General features: G+C 32.7%; 1 protein-coding gene across 3 annotated transcripts in view; it reads right to left on the bottom strand.

Annotated features, from left to right (window-relative positions):
- Positions 1 to 19,922, bottom strand: part of LOC149085075 (uncharacterized) — a 137,460-nt gene that overhangs the window by 6,798 nt on the left and 110,740 nt on the right. For all 3 annotated transcript variants that reach the window (XM_089232858.1, XM_089232857.1, XM_089232859.1), the window contains exons 24-37: positions 16,391 to 16,444; positions 14,657 to 14,710; positions 14,442 to 14,495; positions 13,136 to 13,189; positions 12,770 to 12,814; positions 12,448 to 12,501; positions 8,392 to 8,445; positions 7,987 to 8,049; positions 4,688 to 4,759; positions 4,554 to 4,589; positions 4,159 to 4,221; positions 3,193 to 3,225; positions 2,263 to 2,409; positions 1,202 to 1,256 (exon numbers count right to left, since the gene is read on the bottom strand). In XM_089232858.1, coding sequence (XP_089088984.1) covers positions 1,202 to 1,256; positions 2,263 to 2,409; positions 3,193 to 3,225; positions 4,159 to 4,221; positions 4,554 to 4,589; positions 4,688 to 4,759; positions 7,987 to 8,049; positions 8,392 to 8,445; positions 12,448 to 12,501; positions 12,770 to 12,814; positions 13,136 to 13,189; positions 14,442 to 14,495; positions 14,657 to 14,710; positions 16,391 to 16,444 — 838 coding nt within the window. The remainder of the gene's footprint in view (positions 1 to 1,201; positions 1,257 to 2,262; positions 2,410 to 3,192; positions 3,226 to 4,158; positions 4,222 to 4,553; positions 4,590 to 4,687; positions 4,760 to 7,986; positions 8,050 to 8,391; positions 8,446 to 12,447; positions 12,502 to 12,769; positions 12,815 to 13,135; positions 13,190 to 14,441; positions 14,496 to 14,656; positions 14,711 to 16,390; positions 16,445 to 19,922) is intronic.

Below are 19,922 nucleotides of genomic sequence, written 5' to 3'. Positions count from 1 at the left end.
ATAGTAGTGGTTGAGTACTGCACTAAGAATGGAAACACACAAAATCATTTAGAATTTTTTCTTGTGCAGGTAGATAGGATGGAAAATTAACATATATAAAACCATTTGTAATGATGACAATATTTGTAAATGAAAAATAGGACTACAAAATTTCACTGCATAAATAAATCTTCACCAAAATACTACCATTATAAATCATGCTGGAAAATACAGTCGAACCACCATTTTAAGTAATTTAACGCCACCATTTATTTTGAAGAATTCTGGTGCTATAACAAGTTTGTTGTTATATCAAATTATGGTTTAACATGTGTAAAGCCTAGAAATGAAAGATTTATTCACTGAAAATTTCTGACACTAAGTGGGTTTGACATGACATCGGGGCAATATGACAGGGTTTGACTGTAGATCCTTTTTAAGCTCTTTTCATAAGTTTCTCTAGGTGACTCAGTTAGTTTTAAATTCTCATTAGTTTAAAAGAAATTACATGTACAAATGCCTCAGAGAGAGGGAAAATGAAAAAAAATGGCAATTATATATATATATATATATATAGAAAATAGTTGATGATGATGTATATTATGAAAGTTATTCAAGAAAAAAATCTACATTTTTTTTGCAAACAATAAAATAACTTTGTTCATTGGGAGAAAAAAAAACAATTACATATATAAATGTGCAAACACAGAAACATAAAAAAAACATATCTTTTAATAAAAATTTATATACAGAAAAATAAAAAAAAATCCAGTCCATACATTCTACAAACATTTCCTTGGAAAAATATTTTTAATGTAGGGAGAAAAATAATAAATGATAACACCACACATTAATCATTATATCAAAATATTCACTCATATATATAGTCAATTTCACAGAACACCAACTCTGGCTATATCGTTTTATTGCAATTTACTGCCATTAATAAGTTGGGTTGGAAATGAAGGTGCCATCTATCGGTGGTCACCTCAAGCTCACTAGGGAAAATATCTTATCTATACTTTCCCCTGGGTTTGAACCTGGGACCGTGACGACAACCTTCATGGCGCATAGATAAGCATCTTACCACCACTCAGGCGGTCTCGTATATATGGTCTAGCAACCAAATTTTTTCAGAAGAAATGACATGATAAAAAGATAAAACCTTTTATCAAAACAAACACAGAGAATGATTTTACAGAAAAATGACAAAAAAACTTACCTCTCAAAACTGATGCACAAATTTCTCTCATTTCTTCCTCAGTAAAACTTCGGCCCTAGAATAGTTTTTAAAATATGCTGTATAAATTGTTGTTGCCACTAATTTAAAGAGAACTTAATAGCTAGCTCGATATGACAGAGTCAAACATAAGGAATTAGTAAGACAAATATTTTACGTCATGCAATTATACACATAAAAGAGTTTCAAGTAAATTGTATCAAGTATATTCAATTATTGTAACATATGTTAGGTCTTTAGAGGAAGTATTCCTGAACTCATCTATGATTTTAATCACCTTAATCACTGAAAGATAAAGTCAAAAATAAAAATGAATAGCTGTGTAATTGCTATTTGTATTTTACTGCTCAATCCTCTATGAGTAATCAACATGATATTTAAAAAAATTGAATTTTAATAAAACAAATCATGTGACTTCTTAAAAATTATAACAATTCACAGAGAGATAATGATTTCTCAATAAATAAGTTTTGAACTAATTTTTTCTTAATGAAAAAACATAATGAGACTGAAAAACAAGGATGGGATTTTTTACACAGTCAAAGGGTTAAGGAAGAATATGTGAAACGAAACCTAAGAGAAAAAAAGGTTTATTCTGGTTGTCAAAAAAATGGGCATTTTTTTTTAATTTTCAAATACCATTGATTCAAAAACATTTTCCTTTATAACTCAGTTTTGTTCATACACAGTTGTTTTTTCTTCAGTGTCAATACCCAATATCTTAGTGATACATGCATAGGGATGTATAGGAATTGACATATAGGGGCCGGTGAAAGCCCAAATTTCAGGCATTGGCTGGGTCAACAAGGCTGGCCACTTCGCGAAGTGGCCAACTTTAGGCTTTGGCAGTAACATATATACAGCACATAAAAAATTGTCAGAAACATGAAAATTGAAAAAACTGCATTTAAATGAAAAGCAAACTCCAACATTTTTTATACATTTTATATGATCAAAAAAAAACAACAATTCTCCGAAGAAAGAAAGGCTGTTTTTAATTCATAATTCATGCTTTCAATAACCTGTTAGAATTATCTACGTACTGGTGGCCCAGGCAAGCCAGGCATTCCTGGTTGACCTCTATTTCCTGGTGTCCCAGATACTCCTGGTACACCTGGGGGACCTGGCATACCTCTTGAACCTGGCAAACCAGAGGATCCTCTCTCACCAGGAGGACCTCTTTCCCCTGGCTAAATAGTGAAAACAATATAAAATGAATGATCATGATTTTTTTTAATATTATATTGTTATAATAGAAAGAATACTCCAAATTTGATATCAATACAAAATAGATATGTTCTCTTATAACATTAAGAATAGAAATAACAATTGAGAGGCATCTCCAATCATACTTACTTCTGTAGGATTTATTGGACTATAAAATGCAACCATTACACATGGCTTATTTTCGAAATGAAATTTAACTTTATTAAATAACTATTTTTTGTTTTTCTCACTGCTTCTTGTTAACCTTCCTCTCATACTTTAATTACAACTTTTCCTTGGAAAAAGGAAGGGGGAAAAACATGAGATTTTCAATACTTATATTGTTCAATTCAATTTCATTTTCAATACTTTGATACTCAACAAGAACAAAAAACCAGTAATACCGTGTTTAAAGAATGTTATTTGTAAATGTAACTTTGTAAATTTTTTTCTGTGTCTGAATTTCTGTAATATTTCTCTGTTAGAAATCCTTTTTTAATGATTTGATTATTTGATCTTATTTTGTAATAATTATAATTTTTAAATTTTTTTAAAGCTAAAAAAGTTTTGAAAAAAACTTGTAAAGTTTTTTGAAAGATAGGATTGGTAGAGACTAGAAACTGCATTTCACATTATCTTATAAAAGATAAAACTTGTGGTGATTACAAAATAAAAATTCCGGAAAGAATCTGCTTTGCATTTCACATATTGAATTTTTCACAATTTTGATGATGTATATGTAAAATATGGAACAGAAAAATACTTACAACTCCCGGTGGACCAGCAACTCCATCATATCCCTAATGGTTGGACAAACAACATAACAATTGATGAATTTCTTAGCCAAATTAATCAAAAAACTTTTTGTAGTCAAAATAACATAAACACAGCTGAGATTACTGTAAAAATGATTACTGTAAAAAAATTAGTCATTTATAACCATATTATCCGTGTTTTGCAAAACCAGTTTTATTAGTCTTTTGACAAAATTTATTAAAAAAGTATTGCAGAAATACCTGATGCTATTAATATACCATTGGAGCATTGAGAGAGAATGATTAAATACTAACAATCCATTTAAAGTAGGGAAAAATGTCTCTCTACATACTTAAAAAATGCATTGTATGGGAACTATATTTACAAAAATAAGCATTTCAAGCACATCTGTTGTGTTCCAAAGTCTGTATATAAACTGTTCTGTTTTTAATGTGTTCTAAGCATAATTTTTTAAAAGTTTGAAGTAGCTTTGTATCATGAAAAATTTAAAGAATGTTCAAAACATGTATAATTAGTATCAGTGTAAAACACATAAGAAGACACAAGGGTGAAAATCTTCATTAATAATTTTGTATATATAGGAAAAAGCATGTGAGGCAAAAAAAACCCACATTAATATTTATTGACATATACAATATTTAAAACACATTAAGATTTTCATAAAACCCTAGTGGTACAGGATAGAGTATCTGAATTTAGTAAGACTCTGAATTTAGTTTTGAGCTATTGGCATAAGCGGAGATAAATTTGAAGTTCTGGGGGGGGGGACATGATGATTATGTTGGTATCTAATATCATGTATTAGATGAATTGGCCCAATCACTGATGCTCAGGGGGGGGGGGGGATTGGCCCCATAAACCCAGTATCTCCACCCATGGATATGGAGAACATATGAAATGCAAAATTAAATTACTACAATCAATAAGTCCAGTTTTAATGCATTATTATAACTTACACGTGGTCCTGGAACTTCTTGTACACTTTCAGCAATACGATATTCACTTGCAGTGCCACTCCACTAAGAAGATATTAAAAACAACATTACTAGACATTGAAAAAAATGTACCTGTTTTTTATTTCACAATTAATGACAGAAATCTTGTTTGTGAAATCTTTCTTGATCTTCAACGATTAAACCCAATGTTTAAATAGCTTAATTGATTGACAAAGTTGAATTAAGATCATAATTTCATACATTAGTTATAAGTTCATTGAAAATAGATGAAGTTATCTCAAACATTAAATAATGTTGAATTGATTTTTGACGAAAAGGCCATGAAAAAGGATAAAGATGAAGGATATTGTGAAAATGATATCTATTCAGAAACTTCACAGTAAATATGTACTCACAGCTGGGCCAGGAGGACCAGGTGGACCTGGAGGTCCCTGAAAAATAAAATGTACATTAATGTTACGTATAATTTAAATCATATTTTAAAAGCAGGATCAGGAGAGCACATGATAAAGAACAAAAAATAACATACAGCAGGTCCTGGAGAGCCTAAAAATCCTGGTAAACCTGGAGGTCCTGGTGGTCCTATTTGTCCAGGTGGTCCCTGAACAAAAAATATAAGAAAAAATGATAGACCATTAAGCACTTAATTTTTTTTTTTTTTCATGCTTTGTGCTTCAGATAAAGCATATGTAATACAAATAAGTTTAAGTTTATAAAATGTGTAGTAAATATATATGATTTGGAATGTGAATAAGTCATGTAGAACATATATTTCATGAATTATCTTATTGTGTTTGCATTACTTATATTTATAAATAATAGCACCATAGCTATGGATATATAAATAAAATATTATTCTCCTAAATTGTCATATTTTAGATCAGTGTTTCCCAATCATAGTGATATTGTTATGATTTGACAAATTGTTCTAGTAGTGCCTCTCTTGATAGCAGTATGATACATTGTTTAACGTGTTTTTTTTGCAGTTCAGTATATGGCATTGCTATCACATCACATTTACTATTACTGGATAGAATGTTCTCCATTGTTTGCGAGAACATTTTCAATGACAGATGACTGTTATTTCTGCTGCTATAAATGGGGGGGGGGGGGAAAAAGGTTTTTGGAGGGTTCACAACTAAATGTATTTGGGAACTGCTGTTTTAGATTGAACAGTTAAAAATCCCATACAAACTGTATATAAAACACCAAATTTAGCATTTAAACAGAAATTTCTGTGCAATGTGTATGGATATGAAAAAAATCCATGATGGTATAATACATGATATAATTTGTGAAAGATCGATTATATTAGAAAAACAGTTTTAGTTCAATTTTTAGTATTCAGGTTTTAGCTGAACTGCTAGACTATTGAATATATTGAGTTTATACTGAAAACTGTGTTTGTAAACTAAGTTCAATAATCTATCCAATAATTTATTACAAAATACACAACAAATAGAATTTTTTTTGGCAAATAGAGTCAAACTTCCTCAAAATCAAAATTACTCACATTTTTCATATCTCAAAGTAATTTTTATCTCTTGTGTCTAATTCTCACAAATCAAAGCTCTATAACTTGAAGCAATATCAATTGCCAGAAGCACTTTGAGATACTGAAGTTTGATTGTATATATCACGAGCGCACAAACTTTTCCGCTTGCAGGCTGTACAAAACCTAAATTATTTATTGGAGGACCAAATATGGATATCAAAATACTAAGTCATTGTTTTGATAAGATGAATAGGTCTTTGAGCGTTAATTGATATTGATATTTTATTATATAATTAATTGATATATATTATACTTCATATAAGTCTATTTCTTAGGCAGAGACTGAAAACTAAAGTAAGCTATAAAAGTTTGATAAAAGAACTTTTACAAAACTTGAAAAACAACTAATACAAATAAACAGCCACAACAGGCAAAATACCCAACGAGGTGGCTGAGAAAAAGACGTCCATAATAAATATGGATGGCATATATTTCTAAAATACAGCAACCCCTTTCCCCCCCTCATTGAAAATGTAATTATAAAAGCTAAAACTATATATATACATGATAAAATATTATACAATGTCCATAAAAAATATTTATACAAATAGAAAGCCACAACAGGCAAAATGCCCAATAAGGTGGCTGAGAAAATGATGTCTATAGCAAATATAGATGTCATAATGTTTCTAAAATACAGCATCTCTCTCTTCCTCTCATATGTTTCTAAAATACACCTAATAAAAAATTATGGTTGGTAATAAAACAAATGATTATGGTTGTCTTATTCTAAGTATGAATAGCTTCTCTATTTGATCATTTTTGTCGCACCACGGTCATTTTCTGCACACGAGGGCTAATTAGACCGGGACCTACAATTTATAGCTTCTCTATTTACCCCAACATTTTTATCACATTCTTTTTAAACATGTCAATTGTGTTTAATTTATTACCCCTGGGGGTAGTCCATTTATTAGCAACCCTATTAGGGAAAAACTCTCTGCCACACCACAATCTAGAATTGTCCCTTACCAATCGATACTGGCGTCTCTTTGTTAAAGCAGTCGATTGATGGTGTATTGGTTTCATCCTATTGGTTGCGTTTATCCTATTGGTTACATGAAATGTAACTCATATGCTTATTGGTTGCATTTCTCAAGTTTTATAAAACTTTTACAGTGTAATGCCAGCCATATGAACATTAAACTTCACGTTCTGTATAATATTTGAGAATGTAACAAAATATTTTTTGATGATATGCAGGATGGAAAAAAATCTTGAATGGGCTAGTTTGTGCACCCATGGTATATACACGCTTTGAAAAATTTTTATTTAGGGCATATCAAAATCTTTTGTAGTAGAAAAATGAGCAACTTGCTTTTAGAAAAAATCAGATAATGAAGAATGGCCTGTTAAAAAAAATAAAAGAAAAAAGTGCAGTGAGGTCATAAAAGGTAGAATAAAACTAATTTTTAGTTTCACTCTATTAGAAACTATCAACAAAATATGGCATTATTTGAAAAGTAAACAAGTGACAAATTAATGCAGAAATTTCTGCACAGAAAAAAAGCATAGAGTTATATCACATGAACTTCCACAGACACACTCATGAGCACACTATTTCTAATATTATCTTATTCATATAAATCCTATTCTTGGCGAAGTAATATCAGAAGTACTATAGCATATGAGGATGCTTCCAAGTAAAACAATAACCACCCAAAAGTATAGATTTGAGTTGCTAAGTATTCATATACATATAATATAATTTAGAGGCCTATATCTGTAACATATACAGCAAAAATCCTATAATGATACTCTCTATAGCGATAATCACCTCAACACCTTAAGTAACAGCAATAGCCAGAGAGTAATAACGATATTACTATCTGGATCAATATGCTTTTCATATTGTTCATATATTCCATCTATAAAGATAACTCCTTTATAACGATACATTTATGTAGTCTCTTGAGCATTGTTATATAGGTGTTTTTCTCTCTCGCACTATATATATTTTCTCTACTAGAATATGTGACACAATATGAAGAAGTAAAATATTTTCTTCTTATTCAAACTAAACATAACTAACATGGGTGCCGAGTTAGCACCTGCAATTATTATAAGGCCTGTATGCTGTGCTTTCTTGATGGCTTAAAGTTAGCCAAATATCTTATAGCAATCCTGAGATACAGCACTGCTGTCTGCATACCATGCCAGACAAAGTGGGAACTTTCCCCAATCATCTTTCAAACTTATCTTCAAGTCAGAACATCACAAAAAATTTAATTGCGACTTGCAGAAAAAAATTACAGTAGTTTATTCTCACATACAGAAGGTCCTACTGGCCCTCTCACTCCTTCGGGTCCTCTTTGTCCAGTATCTCCAGCATCTCCCTAGAGAAAAAAAGTCAAGTATAAATAATAGCAATAAATATATATGGTAAATTCTTTATCATGTTAATGTAAATGTTTACAGTTTAAACTTTTATTCATCTGCAACACCACAGTTAGTTGGAAAATAAATTAAAACATTAGGTGAAAATATAAATACATGGTGTGGTAATATAAATACAATATAGTTTCATTATAGATGGAAAAACACTTGAAATAAAGCATTAGATGATGTTAATATGCATTATATTTTTGATATTCAGCAATAAGTCCAACTATTTTATCAGTATTTCAGAATATTAGACTAGAATCAAGACAACAAAATATGGGAAAAATATTACTTACCTTAGGACCAGCTGGTCCGATTGGCCCACGTTGTCCTCGTAGACCAGGAGGGCCCTATAATTGCAAGGATTGTCTGATACATACACATATTAAAAAAGAATATGCGCAAACACACACAAAAATTGAGCATTTAACAGCAATAAGAAATCATAAATATCATGGGAAGTAAAAATTTGACTTTTACCAGAATTATTCGAAACTTGGTGATTGTAACAGTACAGGTGTATTGATTTTCACAATATCACTATAATAATTTATAATGTATCAAATTAATTTAATATGAGATATATGCAAGATCAAAATAATAAAAATATGTATCGCTTACTGATACAAGACAATATTCTCCTTTAAAGTATGCTACTTATGAAAAGTGTGCTCTTCAATACGTCTCAACATTTTAATAATTGCTGGAAACATCTCTGGTAGTCTGAACTAACATGTAGCTGCTCCAACACATTTCATTCCACTTTTATTTACCTAAATGACTAGTCCAGTGCATTAGATCAAAGATATGCCACTTTTTTTTCTTTTTTGCCCACACATGACAAAACACAATAGTCCAACATTACACAGAAACAAACTTCACTATACGTACACACACACATTCCAACATGTACCAATTCATTAGAAGTTCCACAGAGGAATATGGACAAGGTGCATGTCTGGTTTAGTAGTAGTAGTAGTCCAACAATTCTCTATTTACTTGATGTAATTTTATGGGGTTTTTTTCTTTAAGATGATAAAGAAACTCAACGGTCAACGTTTTCAAAATGTGGAAGAAATAAAATGTATAAAAAGAATAGACATTCTTCAAAACAAGATTTTAAAAATGTTTTCTATAATTATTGTAATGCTGGAGATGCTGTGTGGATTAAGAAGGTTTTCTGAATACGAGGGGGAAAAAAATATCTTCTAATTTTAACGATGCCTGCTATATGAGAAAGAATCTTCTGCAACAATGATGCTTTTACTGGTGCCAGTTGGGGCTTTGGTGAGAGTCTTTGGGCTATGGTTGACCATCTGTGGGGGATAGAGACAGTGTTAAGTGGATATAAATAGAAGGGATTCGATTACAATACGGTTTTTTAAAACTTGTTTGGGAACAGAGATGGGATGAAGCTGGTCAATCCAGAACAACATCCATTTGCAGTCATTAATTGGAATATAAAGAAATCATGGTACAGAATGGTAGGCGGGGTCACGTGATTTCGTTTACTGGTTCTATATGGACAGCTCTCCTCTTGTGACGTTTTCCTGAAAAAAAGGGGGGGGGGTACAAATGTGGAGCTTGGCAGAATCCACATTTTTATTTTTATGAATTGTATGCAGTATTACAAAACTACAATTGATTATAAACGCAAGATTACTAACAAAACGGAAAAAAACTCCTTCATTCTATACTTTCCTGACGAAAACAAAGTAAGTGAATATCAAATATCACTTACTTTTTACTCATTTCTGATAATACGTTTTGTATTTTGTGAGAGTTTTCTTTAATGATAATTTATGAACAATCACAACAATTCAATCTTAGGTAATTTGGAATCCCATATAACACTTGTATTCAATAAGGCGTAAGACCCATATTTTTTATACGATACATTGATAAATTGAAAAAAGTTTGAGCTAGTGCTCATTTAAGAGATTAAAGTAAAAAAGGAATATTTATTGTATTTCAGTTTCATTTTGGATGCAAAACCATATGAAGTTGACTCACACATCCTGGTTTTAATACAGTTAAATCGTGTTTTCTCCGCAATCTTTATATTGTCCTGTTTTACTTGCTTTTCAGATGAGTAACAAACATGACAGGTGAACAGTTTACATTTTGCATTTGCAGTTTGAATTATTTCTGTATATCGGAGATAATTGGCACCATGTGCCAAGAGGGGAATTTTACAAGAGAGCCGTTTAAGTGTTTTTAAAGTGAATATCTCTGTTATTTATTCAAATAGGACTTGGATGTTCTTATGTGTAATGAAAATACAGCAAATTAATAGCATCATTGCAATATTGGCGAAAATGGACATAGTGTCTTTTACATATACACAGTATTTTAATTGTTATGTTATATTAATCCCCATATTTCATGGAACAAGCATAGCGTTGTCTCTGTTTTGAAAACACAATTTTAGAGACTGGTGGTGCTTACACTGAGAGAGATGCAATGCATATGTTCATTTTTGTTTCAAAAAACACAATTTCAAAGAGATTGGCCTACTGCATCACATGATATTCAACTCTCAGTTAACAGAGTAACATTTTTAATTTTGGCAAGAATTTGACAAGCATTATTAAGCATTTAGCAAGTATTTCCGAAATTAAAAATAAGAATTTAATAAATTCTATATCAGAAATGTGAGGCGGATGTGGGCCTTATGTTAAGTTAATAAACAAAATGTCATATATTGATGGTTCTTTTTTTCCAATACAGCGACGCATGCGTGATGTGGTGATTATTCTAAGAAATAGGGTACTGTATTGAACTATATGTACCACAAAAAAAAAATATACGCAATGAAATATAGAAACAAAAGGCCACAATAAAATATATATTAGTTATTTCTCATTTTGTTTTTAATTTTAATAAAAAAAATTAATTACCCCTCAGTAAATCCCATATTAATTTGTATTTAGAATCAATTTAATATAATAAATTTGATTATTCAGACCAGTAGAATTGAAATTTTGGAAAATTACCTGGAAACTAATGAACATGCAGAGTTTTGGAAACCATGGAGTTTCATGATATATTTTTGATCACTGATTTTAAATGTGACTCATTTTTGACTATCATGCAAAACATTTTCACAAAAATTGATTTTGGCATAACATGAGAAAATCTATAAAATATGTATTATTCTAACCTTTTAAATACTAAATTAACTTTTCAAAGAATTTTTTACATAATCTTTGTATTATTATATTTTTTTATTATGTAGCTTTCAATATAAAAGTAGCATAGGGAAAAGAACAAAAATGGAAGGAACAAAAACAGTTTGATTAATAAGAATTTCCTTGTTTCTAAGTATTCACTGAGATATTTGGATTCCAAAATCTGAGGAAAGTTTGGAAAAAAGCAGCAAAAACTAACAGACAACACTTCTTTCAAAACTTTTCTCTGATTTTTGAATTCAGATACTGTACCTCTGTGAATATTGTACTTAGAAACGTGGAAATTTCTTCGTTGGCTTCAGAAGCGACAGGGAAACAACTTTCTAACTGGGTTTTTGGGCACAGAGTGTCTATATAAAAAGTTAATTTTTTTATTTAATAAAACTTTTATTTTAATATAACTACACAACACTTTGAAAAATGAATGACGTAGCTGAAATTCCTGACTTTGCACATTTACATTCAGCAAGAATGAATTTAATATCTGTCACCGTTTTCTTGCTATTTCCATTTTGAAAACCATCAGGTGATTGTGGGACACTCTGTATATTCACACAAGTAATGCAAGCACTTAAATCAATGAGTGCACAAACCACTGACGAGCCCCATCTAGAATTTTAATTGGTTCATGAAACAATTTTGAAAATGTATTTCATTATTTCAAAATACACTTTAGGATGTGCGGTTAAAGATAATATGTATAGATATATTATGTAATGTGTGCATTATTGATTTTGTTGCTAGACTATAACCAAGTACGCAAGAAAGTATCTCGGTACCATTGATTTGGTGCTGAGATATTTTCATATTCAAATGTATGCACCATACATTGCAATTAAATTTATCAGTGTTTTTCATCAATGTGTAGATGCCTATGTACTGGAGGTTGAGCACCCCACCCGTTATACGGCAATCATTATGGATCGGAATAGGATAGAATGCAGGACAGAAAAGTAGAATTTAGGCTTAACTATAAAGTACCATTTTTTCGTCTTTTGTTTGTTTATGATTTATTAGTAATGGCTTGGGAAGGGTGGAGGGGGGGGGGGTAAAAAAGTTAGACTGAAATGGGGACTGAAATGGGAGGGGGGGGCGGTAAAATTTGTACAGCCCACAGGCAGCAAAAACATAAGTGAAACTTTGATTATGAGAGTAAAATACCTGCAATCCATCTGGCCCTGTTGGTCCAATGTCACCTTTTTCACCTTGTAGTCCCTATGAGCAGATAGAGAAAAAGGAAAAACATCAATTATTTTTGTAATAACCTAATATACGAGTATGAATGCATGTCTTTAGTTAAGAAGTAACATTAAAATATAAATTGTGTCAAATGAATAAAATCTTTCATATTACTTTAGATTCAAAATTTTATTAAATTAAGACTAAACTGATACTGGATTGCATTTTCTATGTACTTTTTTCTAATAAAAAATTTAATCTGCATATGCGTATTTTCAGTCCTATGTTAGAAATCATAATGTACCATTTCTCCTTCAATTCCTTGTAAACCTGGAGGACCAATTGGACCCTAGAAAACAAGAAAACTTATAAATGAAAAGCAAAAGTAACAAAATCTAAGAATAAGCAAAAAATATATATGTTAGTTGTTATAAAAATTCATCCAAATATAAAAAAAAATTCTGAAACATAAAAAAACAAAATAAACACTCTAAAATATAACGATTGTCTAAAATGCAGCATCACAAAAGTAATAAGCCACTTTGTAGTAATTAAAGGCTGTTAATAAAAAGAAAACTTTTTTTATACTTTAGGCATAAAAGATTTTTTTGTTTTTGTAAGTTTCAAATAAAGCAAAACTTAAATTAGGTAAAACAAAACTATAAATTACCGGAAGTCCTGAAGGGCCTATAGGTCCCATTGGACCAGGAGGACCAGGAACACCCTACAACATATAATAAATATCAATGAAACTAAATGATGCAAACTTACAAATTGTTTGTTGAAATATGAAGTTTAATCTTTACTAAACACAGAAATAAAAAAACACTGAATATTCAACTCAGGGGAAAAAATATTGAAAGAATTTTCCACACACAAAAAGAAAAGGTATGAATTTTTTTAAAATTTAAAATTCAATTTGTCAATCAACCAAACAATAAGTTTAAAAAAAGTAAAGATTGAGAAAAAAAAGAAAGACATATTGAATGTTTCGCTAAAAAAATAATTTTACCGTAAAGATAGTCATCGAAATCTAATTGGGACTGAGCCATTATACTGCTTAAGGATAATCTAGTGCAATAAAGAAGAAACCAATGATAAAGGTTGATGCAGGGGAGAAACTACTAATTTCATTCACAATTTTCACTGCAGACATTTTTTTTTGTTCACATCTCATTTATTGATGTTATTTTGCACCGCTTTGATAAAGGAGTTAATGCCTTTATACTCAGAATAATATTTGCTGAGTTTCAAGAAACTGTTAATCAGTATGTTAGACCTATTCTTTCTAATTTTATATGGAGTTAATCTGCACTTTTTCAGCAATTATTCTTATTTGTTCTAGCCAAGATAGCTTTTTTGCCATCTTTAAAAATTGAGCTTGTTGGAACATCACCAAATGTTTCAGAGAATTTTTTTAAAATATGATGCCTAGCCATGAGGATATGCATACAAGGTAAGTGACACAAGAAAAAGAAAATGGAATGAATGTTTTTTTTTCATAGTACATTTTTTGATTATCAGTGTAACTGAATTACACTGGTAATCAAAAAAGGTACTTTTACTGAAAAAGTATTGAGAATTTTCAAATGATTCTCTCACCATATTTATCATATCTGAAAGAAAAAAAAGTAGAAATTTTAAGCTTTTTTAAATTTTCATTTCTGGCATACATAGACCTCATTGAAGACTCATATGTTTGATCTTTCAAAAATGTATTAATCAATGTTAAAAAAAACCAATGCCATCAATTGCATCACCACAGTTTAGGCTCATTTCAGAGAGCAAATTTCGAGAGAATTTGGATAAATTAATATCAGGTAACTTAATTTGGAATGCAACCAATTAGAATGTTGCTTAGGACTTACATGCAGGCACTCAGCTTCATTCTGAACACCCTTCAGAGATTGAGTCCAAAGTAGTCATATTTTTGGTCTGGTTTAAAAAAATTGAGACGGAGCATAAATTTTTATTACCTTTTGACCATCTTGTCCTGCCTCCCCTGGTGGTCCTGGAGGGCCTGGCAATCCCTGTAAGCAATAAGGTTCCCATTAGAAATACACAATGCAAACTAATGATACAATTACTTGACAAACTAATGAAAAAATAATGTTGAAACATGGTGCAAGAAAATAAAATTTAAATATTTGTTGGAAACCAATACTCCCAAAGTAAATATATATTCACGTACAGGATCACCAGCTTGAGCTACAGCTCCTGGTAGACCTGGTTCTCCTTGGGAACCCTGTAAAAGTTTAAAACATGCTCAGGAACAAGAATTGGTCAAAAAACTTACTATAATATTTGAGAGAAAAACATGAGAATTAATTATCTGACAAAGTGAGACATGAAAAAAACATTGAGGAGGCTGAAAATTGCTATTTGTCCTGGGGGATTGGACTCAATTCCATACGCAGGAGGTGGAATGATGCATTGCATTGTATCATACATTCATGATTTATTTGGGGAGGGGATCAAATAACCTCGGCTTCCAGGTTCCGGCACCTATGTGGCTAAGTATATCAAGATATAAAAAGTTTATAGAAAATTATTATTATTGAAAAAAAAATTTCACTGTATTTTCTTGAAGAAAATTTTCAGTATTTGTTTCCCCTCTCTTCTGTATTAGACTTCTGAAAAGTGAATGGATACTTACATATTGTCCAAAATTTAAAGAAAAATATTTTTATGCCAATTATATTTCTTTATTATTTTTCAAAATTAATTTAATAACAATTATAATTAGAATAATAATTTATTTTGAAGAAAGAAAGAAAAGAAAAATAGATGGCTTGATTGCTCCAGAGTATACAACATAAACTTTTCAGTAGTGGCAAACACTTTCATAATATCAAGTGTTTTTTGATATCATCAAGATCATCTTTCATCTTTACTAAACAAAATATACAAATAGACACGCATATTATAGAGGCCTTGGTGTGATAACACTGCATACTGGGGGCTGAGAAGAAATTTATTATCGTAATAAAAGATTAATATACTTAATAATTCGTTTTTTGAAAGCTCTTAATTCATTTTCATATTTTATTTCATTTGGAAGGTTATTAAAATATAATGGAGCCAAATCTATGTAATATATGAATTGCTTTTGGGTTAATGCTTTTTTAGGTTGTATAATATCATGTTGAAAACCTTGATATAGGGCATTGCCTGATTTCAAACCAAGTAGGATTTTTATAAATAAACATTAGACTTCAGTATATATATATATAGTTTTTCAATATCAAATCTATAATCTGATTTATAATTATAGGCAGATGGTGTGGAGTTATGGGAGGAAATAATATTTATAGTTTTAATCTAACTATTTTATTTTCATATAGGCTAACTCTTGAAACATTGAAGGGGAAATGATTATATTTTCCTCAGCACTCCCTAGAAAAATATATCTAACTGAACAGAGTCAATGGAATGGTTTTATTTATTTTCTATGTTAGAAGATGTGTGTTTGACATTAAAGATATAAATAAAATTATAGACTGCAGACAGCTGCCAGAATGCCAAGCTATAGCAGTCATTTCTTATCAAAATTGAGTTGCTTTGCGCTCTGCTGAAGTGCTAGCATTTTTTAACTTCATTCACATAATTTTTTTCATTAGACAGAACACATGACAAAGAACACATCTGACATAAGACAGATAACAAAGCTACAATAATGCACAGAAATATGCAAAAAGGAATAAATACATAAGTCCACTGTGTGACCGTGAAGGTACTTTTTTCAGAAGGTCAATAATAACTGAGATAAGATTTTGTGTGGTTCAGGTCTACAGATTTTAATGCTTGTTTTGCCTCACTGTTTGTATATAGTTACAATGACTATTCTATGTTGTAAAGAACTACCAAGTTCTTTTTTTTAATATGAAAACACAGAACAGCCTTCTTTAATACATATCATACTCACTTTATCACCTTTGAGACCTGCTTGACCAGCTGCACCTGGAGCTCCAGTTGGTCCCTAAAGATAAAAAAAGTAGAAATTATTACCCACATTACCTGTGAGGAAACTAATCCACGAAACAATATGAAAATAATGTAGAAACCACATGCTCCAAATTTCAATGTCTTAATCGCCTTTTTAATAATTTTAATCTCCTTTCTATAATTTACTGAAATCATGCTAATTTTTCACTTTTTAATCAGACAATTTAGGTTGTGATTCCATATTTTTATTTGTAAAATGTTTTTTAAGAATCTGTATAAAATGGAATTGGTACATTGAATCTCAATATTGAATTTTAATAATAATAGGCCTATATTAAACTGAAGAGCCAAAAAAACTGGTACAAGCATGCGTATGCAAATAAAGAGATATGGAACCAATCAGAGTACGGCGCTGCGGTCGGCAACGCCTATATAACACAACAAGTGTCTGGCATAGTCGTTAGATCGGTTACTGCTGCTACAATTGCAGGTTATCGAGATTTAAGTGAGTTTGAACGCGGTGTTATAGTCGGCGCACGAGAGATGGGACATGGCATCTCCGAGGTAGCGATGAAATTTGGATTTTCACGTACGACCATTTCACGAATGTACCGTGGATATCGGAAATCCGGTAAAAAATTAAATCTACGACATCGCTGCGGCCGGAAAAAGATCTTGCAAGAACGGGACCAACGACGACTGACGAGAATCATTAAACGTGACAGACGTGCAACCCTTCCGCAAATTGCTGCAGATTTCAATGCTGGGCCATCAACAAGTGTCAGCGTGCGAACCATTCAACAAGACATCATCGATATGGCCTTTCGGAGGCGGAAGCCCACTCGTGTACCCTTGATGACTGCACGACACAAAGCTTTACGCCTCGCCTGGGCCCGACAACACCGACATTGGACTGTTGAGGACTGGAAACACGTTGCCTGGTCTGACGAGCATCGGTTCCAATTGCTTCGAGCTGATGGACGTGTACGGGTATGGAGACAACCTCATGAATCCATGGACCCTACATGTCAACAGGGGACTGTTCAAGCTGGTGGAGGCTCTGTGATGGTATGGGGCGTGCGCAGTTGGCGTGATATGGGACCCCTGATACGTCTAGATACGACTCTGACAGGTGACAGGTACGTAAGCATCCTGTCTGAACACCTGCACCTGCATCCTGTCTGATTTCTGGCGTAGGGGGGACCACTTTCATTTCGGGGGGGGGGACCAGACCCCCAAGTCCCCCCCCCCCCTCGCTACGCCCTTGCCTGCACCCATTCATGTCCATTGTGCATTCCGACGGACTTGGACAATTTCAGCAGGACAATGCGACACCCCACACGTCCACAATTGCTACAAAGTGGCTCCAGGAACACTCTTCTGACTTTAGACACTTCCGCTGGCCACCAAAATCCCCAGACATGAACATTATAATCGTCTTCGCCGTCGTTGGGAACGGACGTGCTATTATCGCGCTCCGCTCACCGACACGCCAGTGCGCCATTTTGTGTCTTTCTTTGTGTTTTTCTTCGTTCTCGTGAGTTTTACTTAGCGTGTTGTTTATTTTTGGGTCATATTCTGCGGTGATTTTCTTTTTTTTTTAGCGCACGTTGGATTGTGAGATAAGTGGTTTTTTTTTTTTTATATTGCTCTCGTTTTTTTTTAAATTTTCGTTGTGTATTTTCGATCGACTTATATTTATTTTTCTCGTTCGCATTTCATTTTCGTTGTTTTTTCGCCAGGTTCGCTCGCTTCTTTGATATAAGTTCGTAGGTTTTGGACGTTAGTGTTAGCAAACAGTGTATACTTTTTCCCGGGTACTCTCAATAACGTTGTTTTCCTTCCATTTGGGCCTATTGTTGTAGTGTTAGTGTTTTGAGATAGTTAGCTAAGTTGTTAGTTAGTTAGAGTCGATAGTTAGTTAGAGTTGTAATTCTAATAAGTATAAATTGTACTTCGTAGCTTAATACTTTTTTTAGAGGGTGTTGTATTCTTTATATACATATTTATTTTATTCTTCGTGATTTAGTGCTGAGCATTCTACTTTACGTAATTTTTTCGTATAATCTCTTACGTATATTTTGCATAGTAATGTATTTTACATTATTTTAATTTCCAGTTAACGTTTCTCATTTTCGTATTGTAAAGTATTATTATTATTATCTAGCTTTAGCAATAGTGTTAGTATGCCTCGACCTCGACTAGTGTTGTGTAGAGCTTGCGACGGGAGGTTTCCCTGGTCTAGGGGTATAGTAGCTGATAGTTTCAATTGTAAGGGGTGCTTGGATAGAAAAAGGCTGGAACACGAGGTCGAAGCTTTACGGGAAAAAGTTAGGGTGCTAGAGGGTCCGGTTATAACGGACCCTCTGGTCGTCGAGCCACCTGTTGATGAAGAAGCAATCTCCACGAACAACGACATTTTAGAGGGCGAATGGGTGGTCGTGGATGAGGTAGAGGGGGATAGTGATAGGGGTTTAATCATCGGCGATTCTATGGTTAGGGAACTTGGGAACCGAGTGTGTAGGGATTTTCGGGGTTTCGAGCGCTGTTGTCTTCCTGGGGGGAAGATTGGCAACGTTCGAGACGTTTTTCATCGCCGAAAGTTGCCCTTGCGGGTGATTCTGTGGGTGGGAACAAATCAGGTAGGAGCGAATATTAGTGAGTCTCTGTCAGAGTACCGGGATTTACTATTATCCGCTAGGGAGGGGGGTTCAGATGTGGCAGTGATTCCAGTGCTGCCAAGGGGTAGTAGGGGATATAGGAGTAGGATCCACCAATTCAATATAGGCCTGAAGGACATTTGCTCCTCACTTGGGGTCACGTTCTTGGAGCTTCCCGCATTTACCGATAGGTGGCTTCGTTCGGATGGGATCCATCTAAATAAGAGAGGGGTCTGGGAGGTTTACGATAGTCTTAGGTCAGGTTTTTTACTCCCAGACCACGTAGTCGGGAATGCGGGTTAGTTAATGATAATCACAACAGTACTGACGGGGAATTACCCACCTCTGACTTGGATGGCTTCTCGATTGACAACAAACCACCGGGCAAATTAAAATGTGTGTTAATAAATGCCAGGAGCTTGGGTAACAAGAAAGATTTTTTAGAAACTATGATAGTTGTGGAGGACTTGGATCTTATAGCCATTACAGAATCTTGGGCAAACGATGGGGATGAATCTTTCTTACACATCTCCGGATACGATACTTTTTTGAGAAATAGATCTGATAGGAAAGGGGGTGGAGTGTTGATATACGTGAAATCATGTTTGAAGGCTAGAGAGTGTAACGTACAGAGAAGTGATATTGAAACCATATGGGTTGAACTTGAGAACAAAAGACGTCATAAGCTTATTGTTGGGGTTTGTTACAATCCACCGAATAGGGATCAAAATTATATCGCCAAAATGCACGATGAAATTTCCTACATGTGTAAGCGAAAGAGGGTTCTCATACTAGGGGATTTCAATTACCCGGGTATTGATTGGGAGAACCTTTCATCTGGAAATCAGTATG

Source organism: Pholcus phalangioides, unplaced genomic scaffold (genome assembly GCF_987345545.1).
Source record: "Pholcus phalangioides strain wild (caught in Gottingen) unplaced genomic scaffold, Ppha-v1.0 ptg000007l_1, whole genome shotgun sequence".
Lineage (NCBI taxonomy): Eukaryota > Metazoa > Arthropoda > Arachnida > Araneae > Pholcidae > Pholcus > Pholcus phalangioides.
This window is presented reverse-complemented; position numbering and strand designations above follow the sequence as displayed.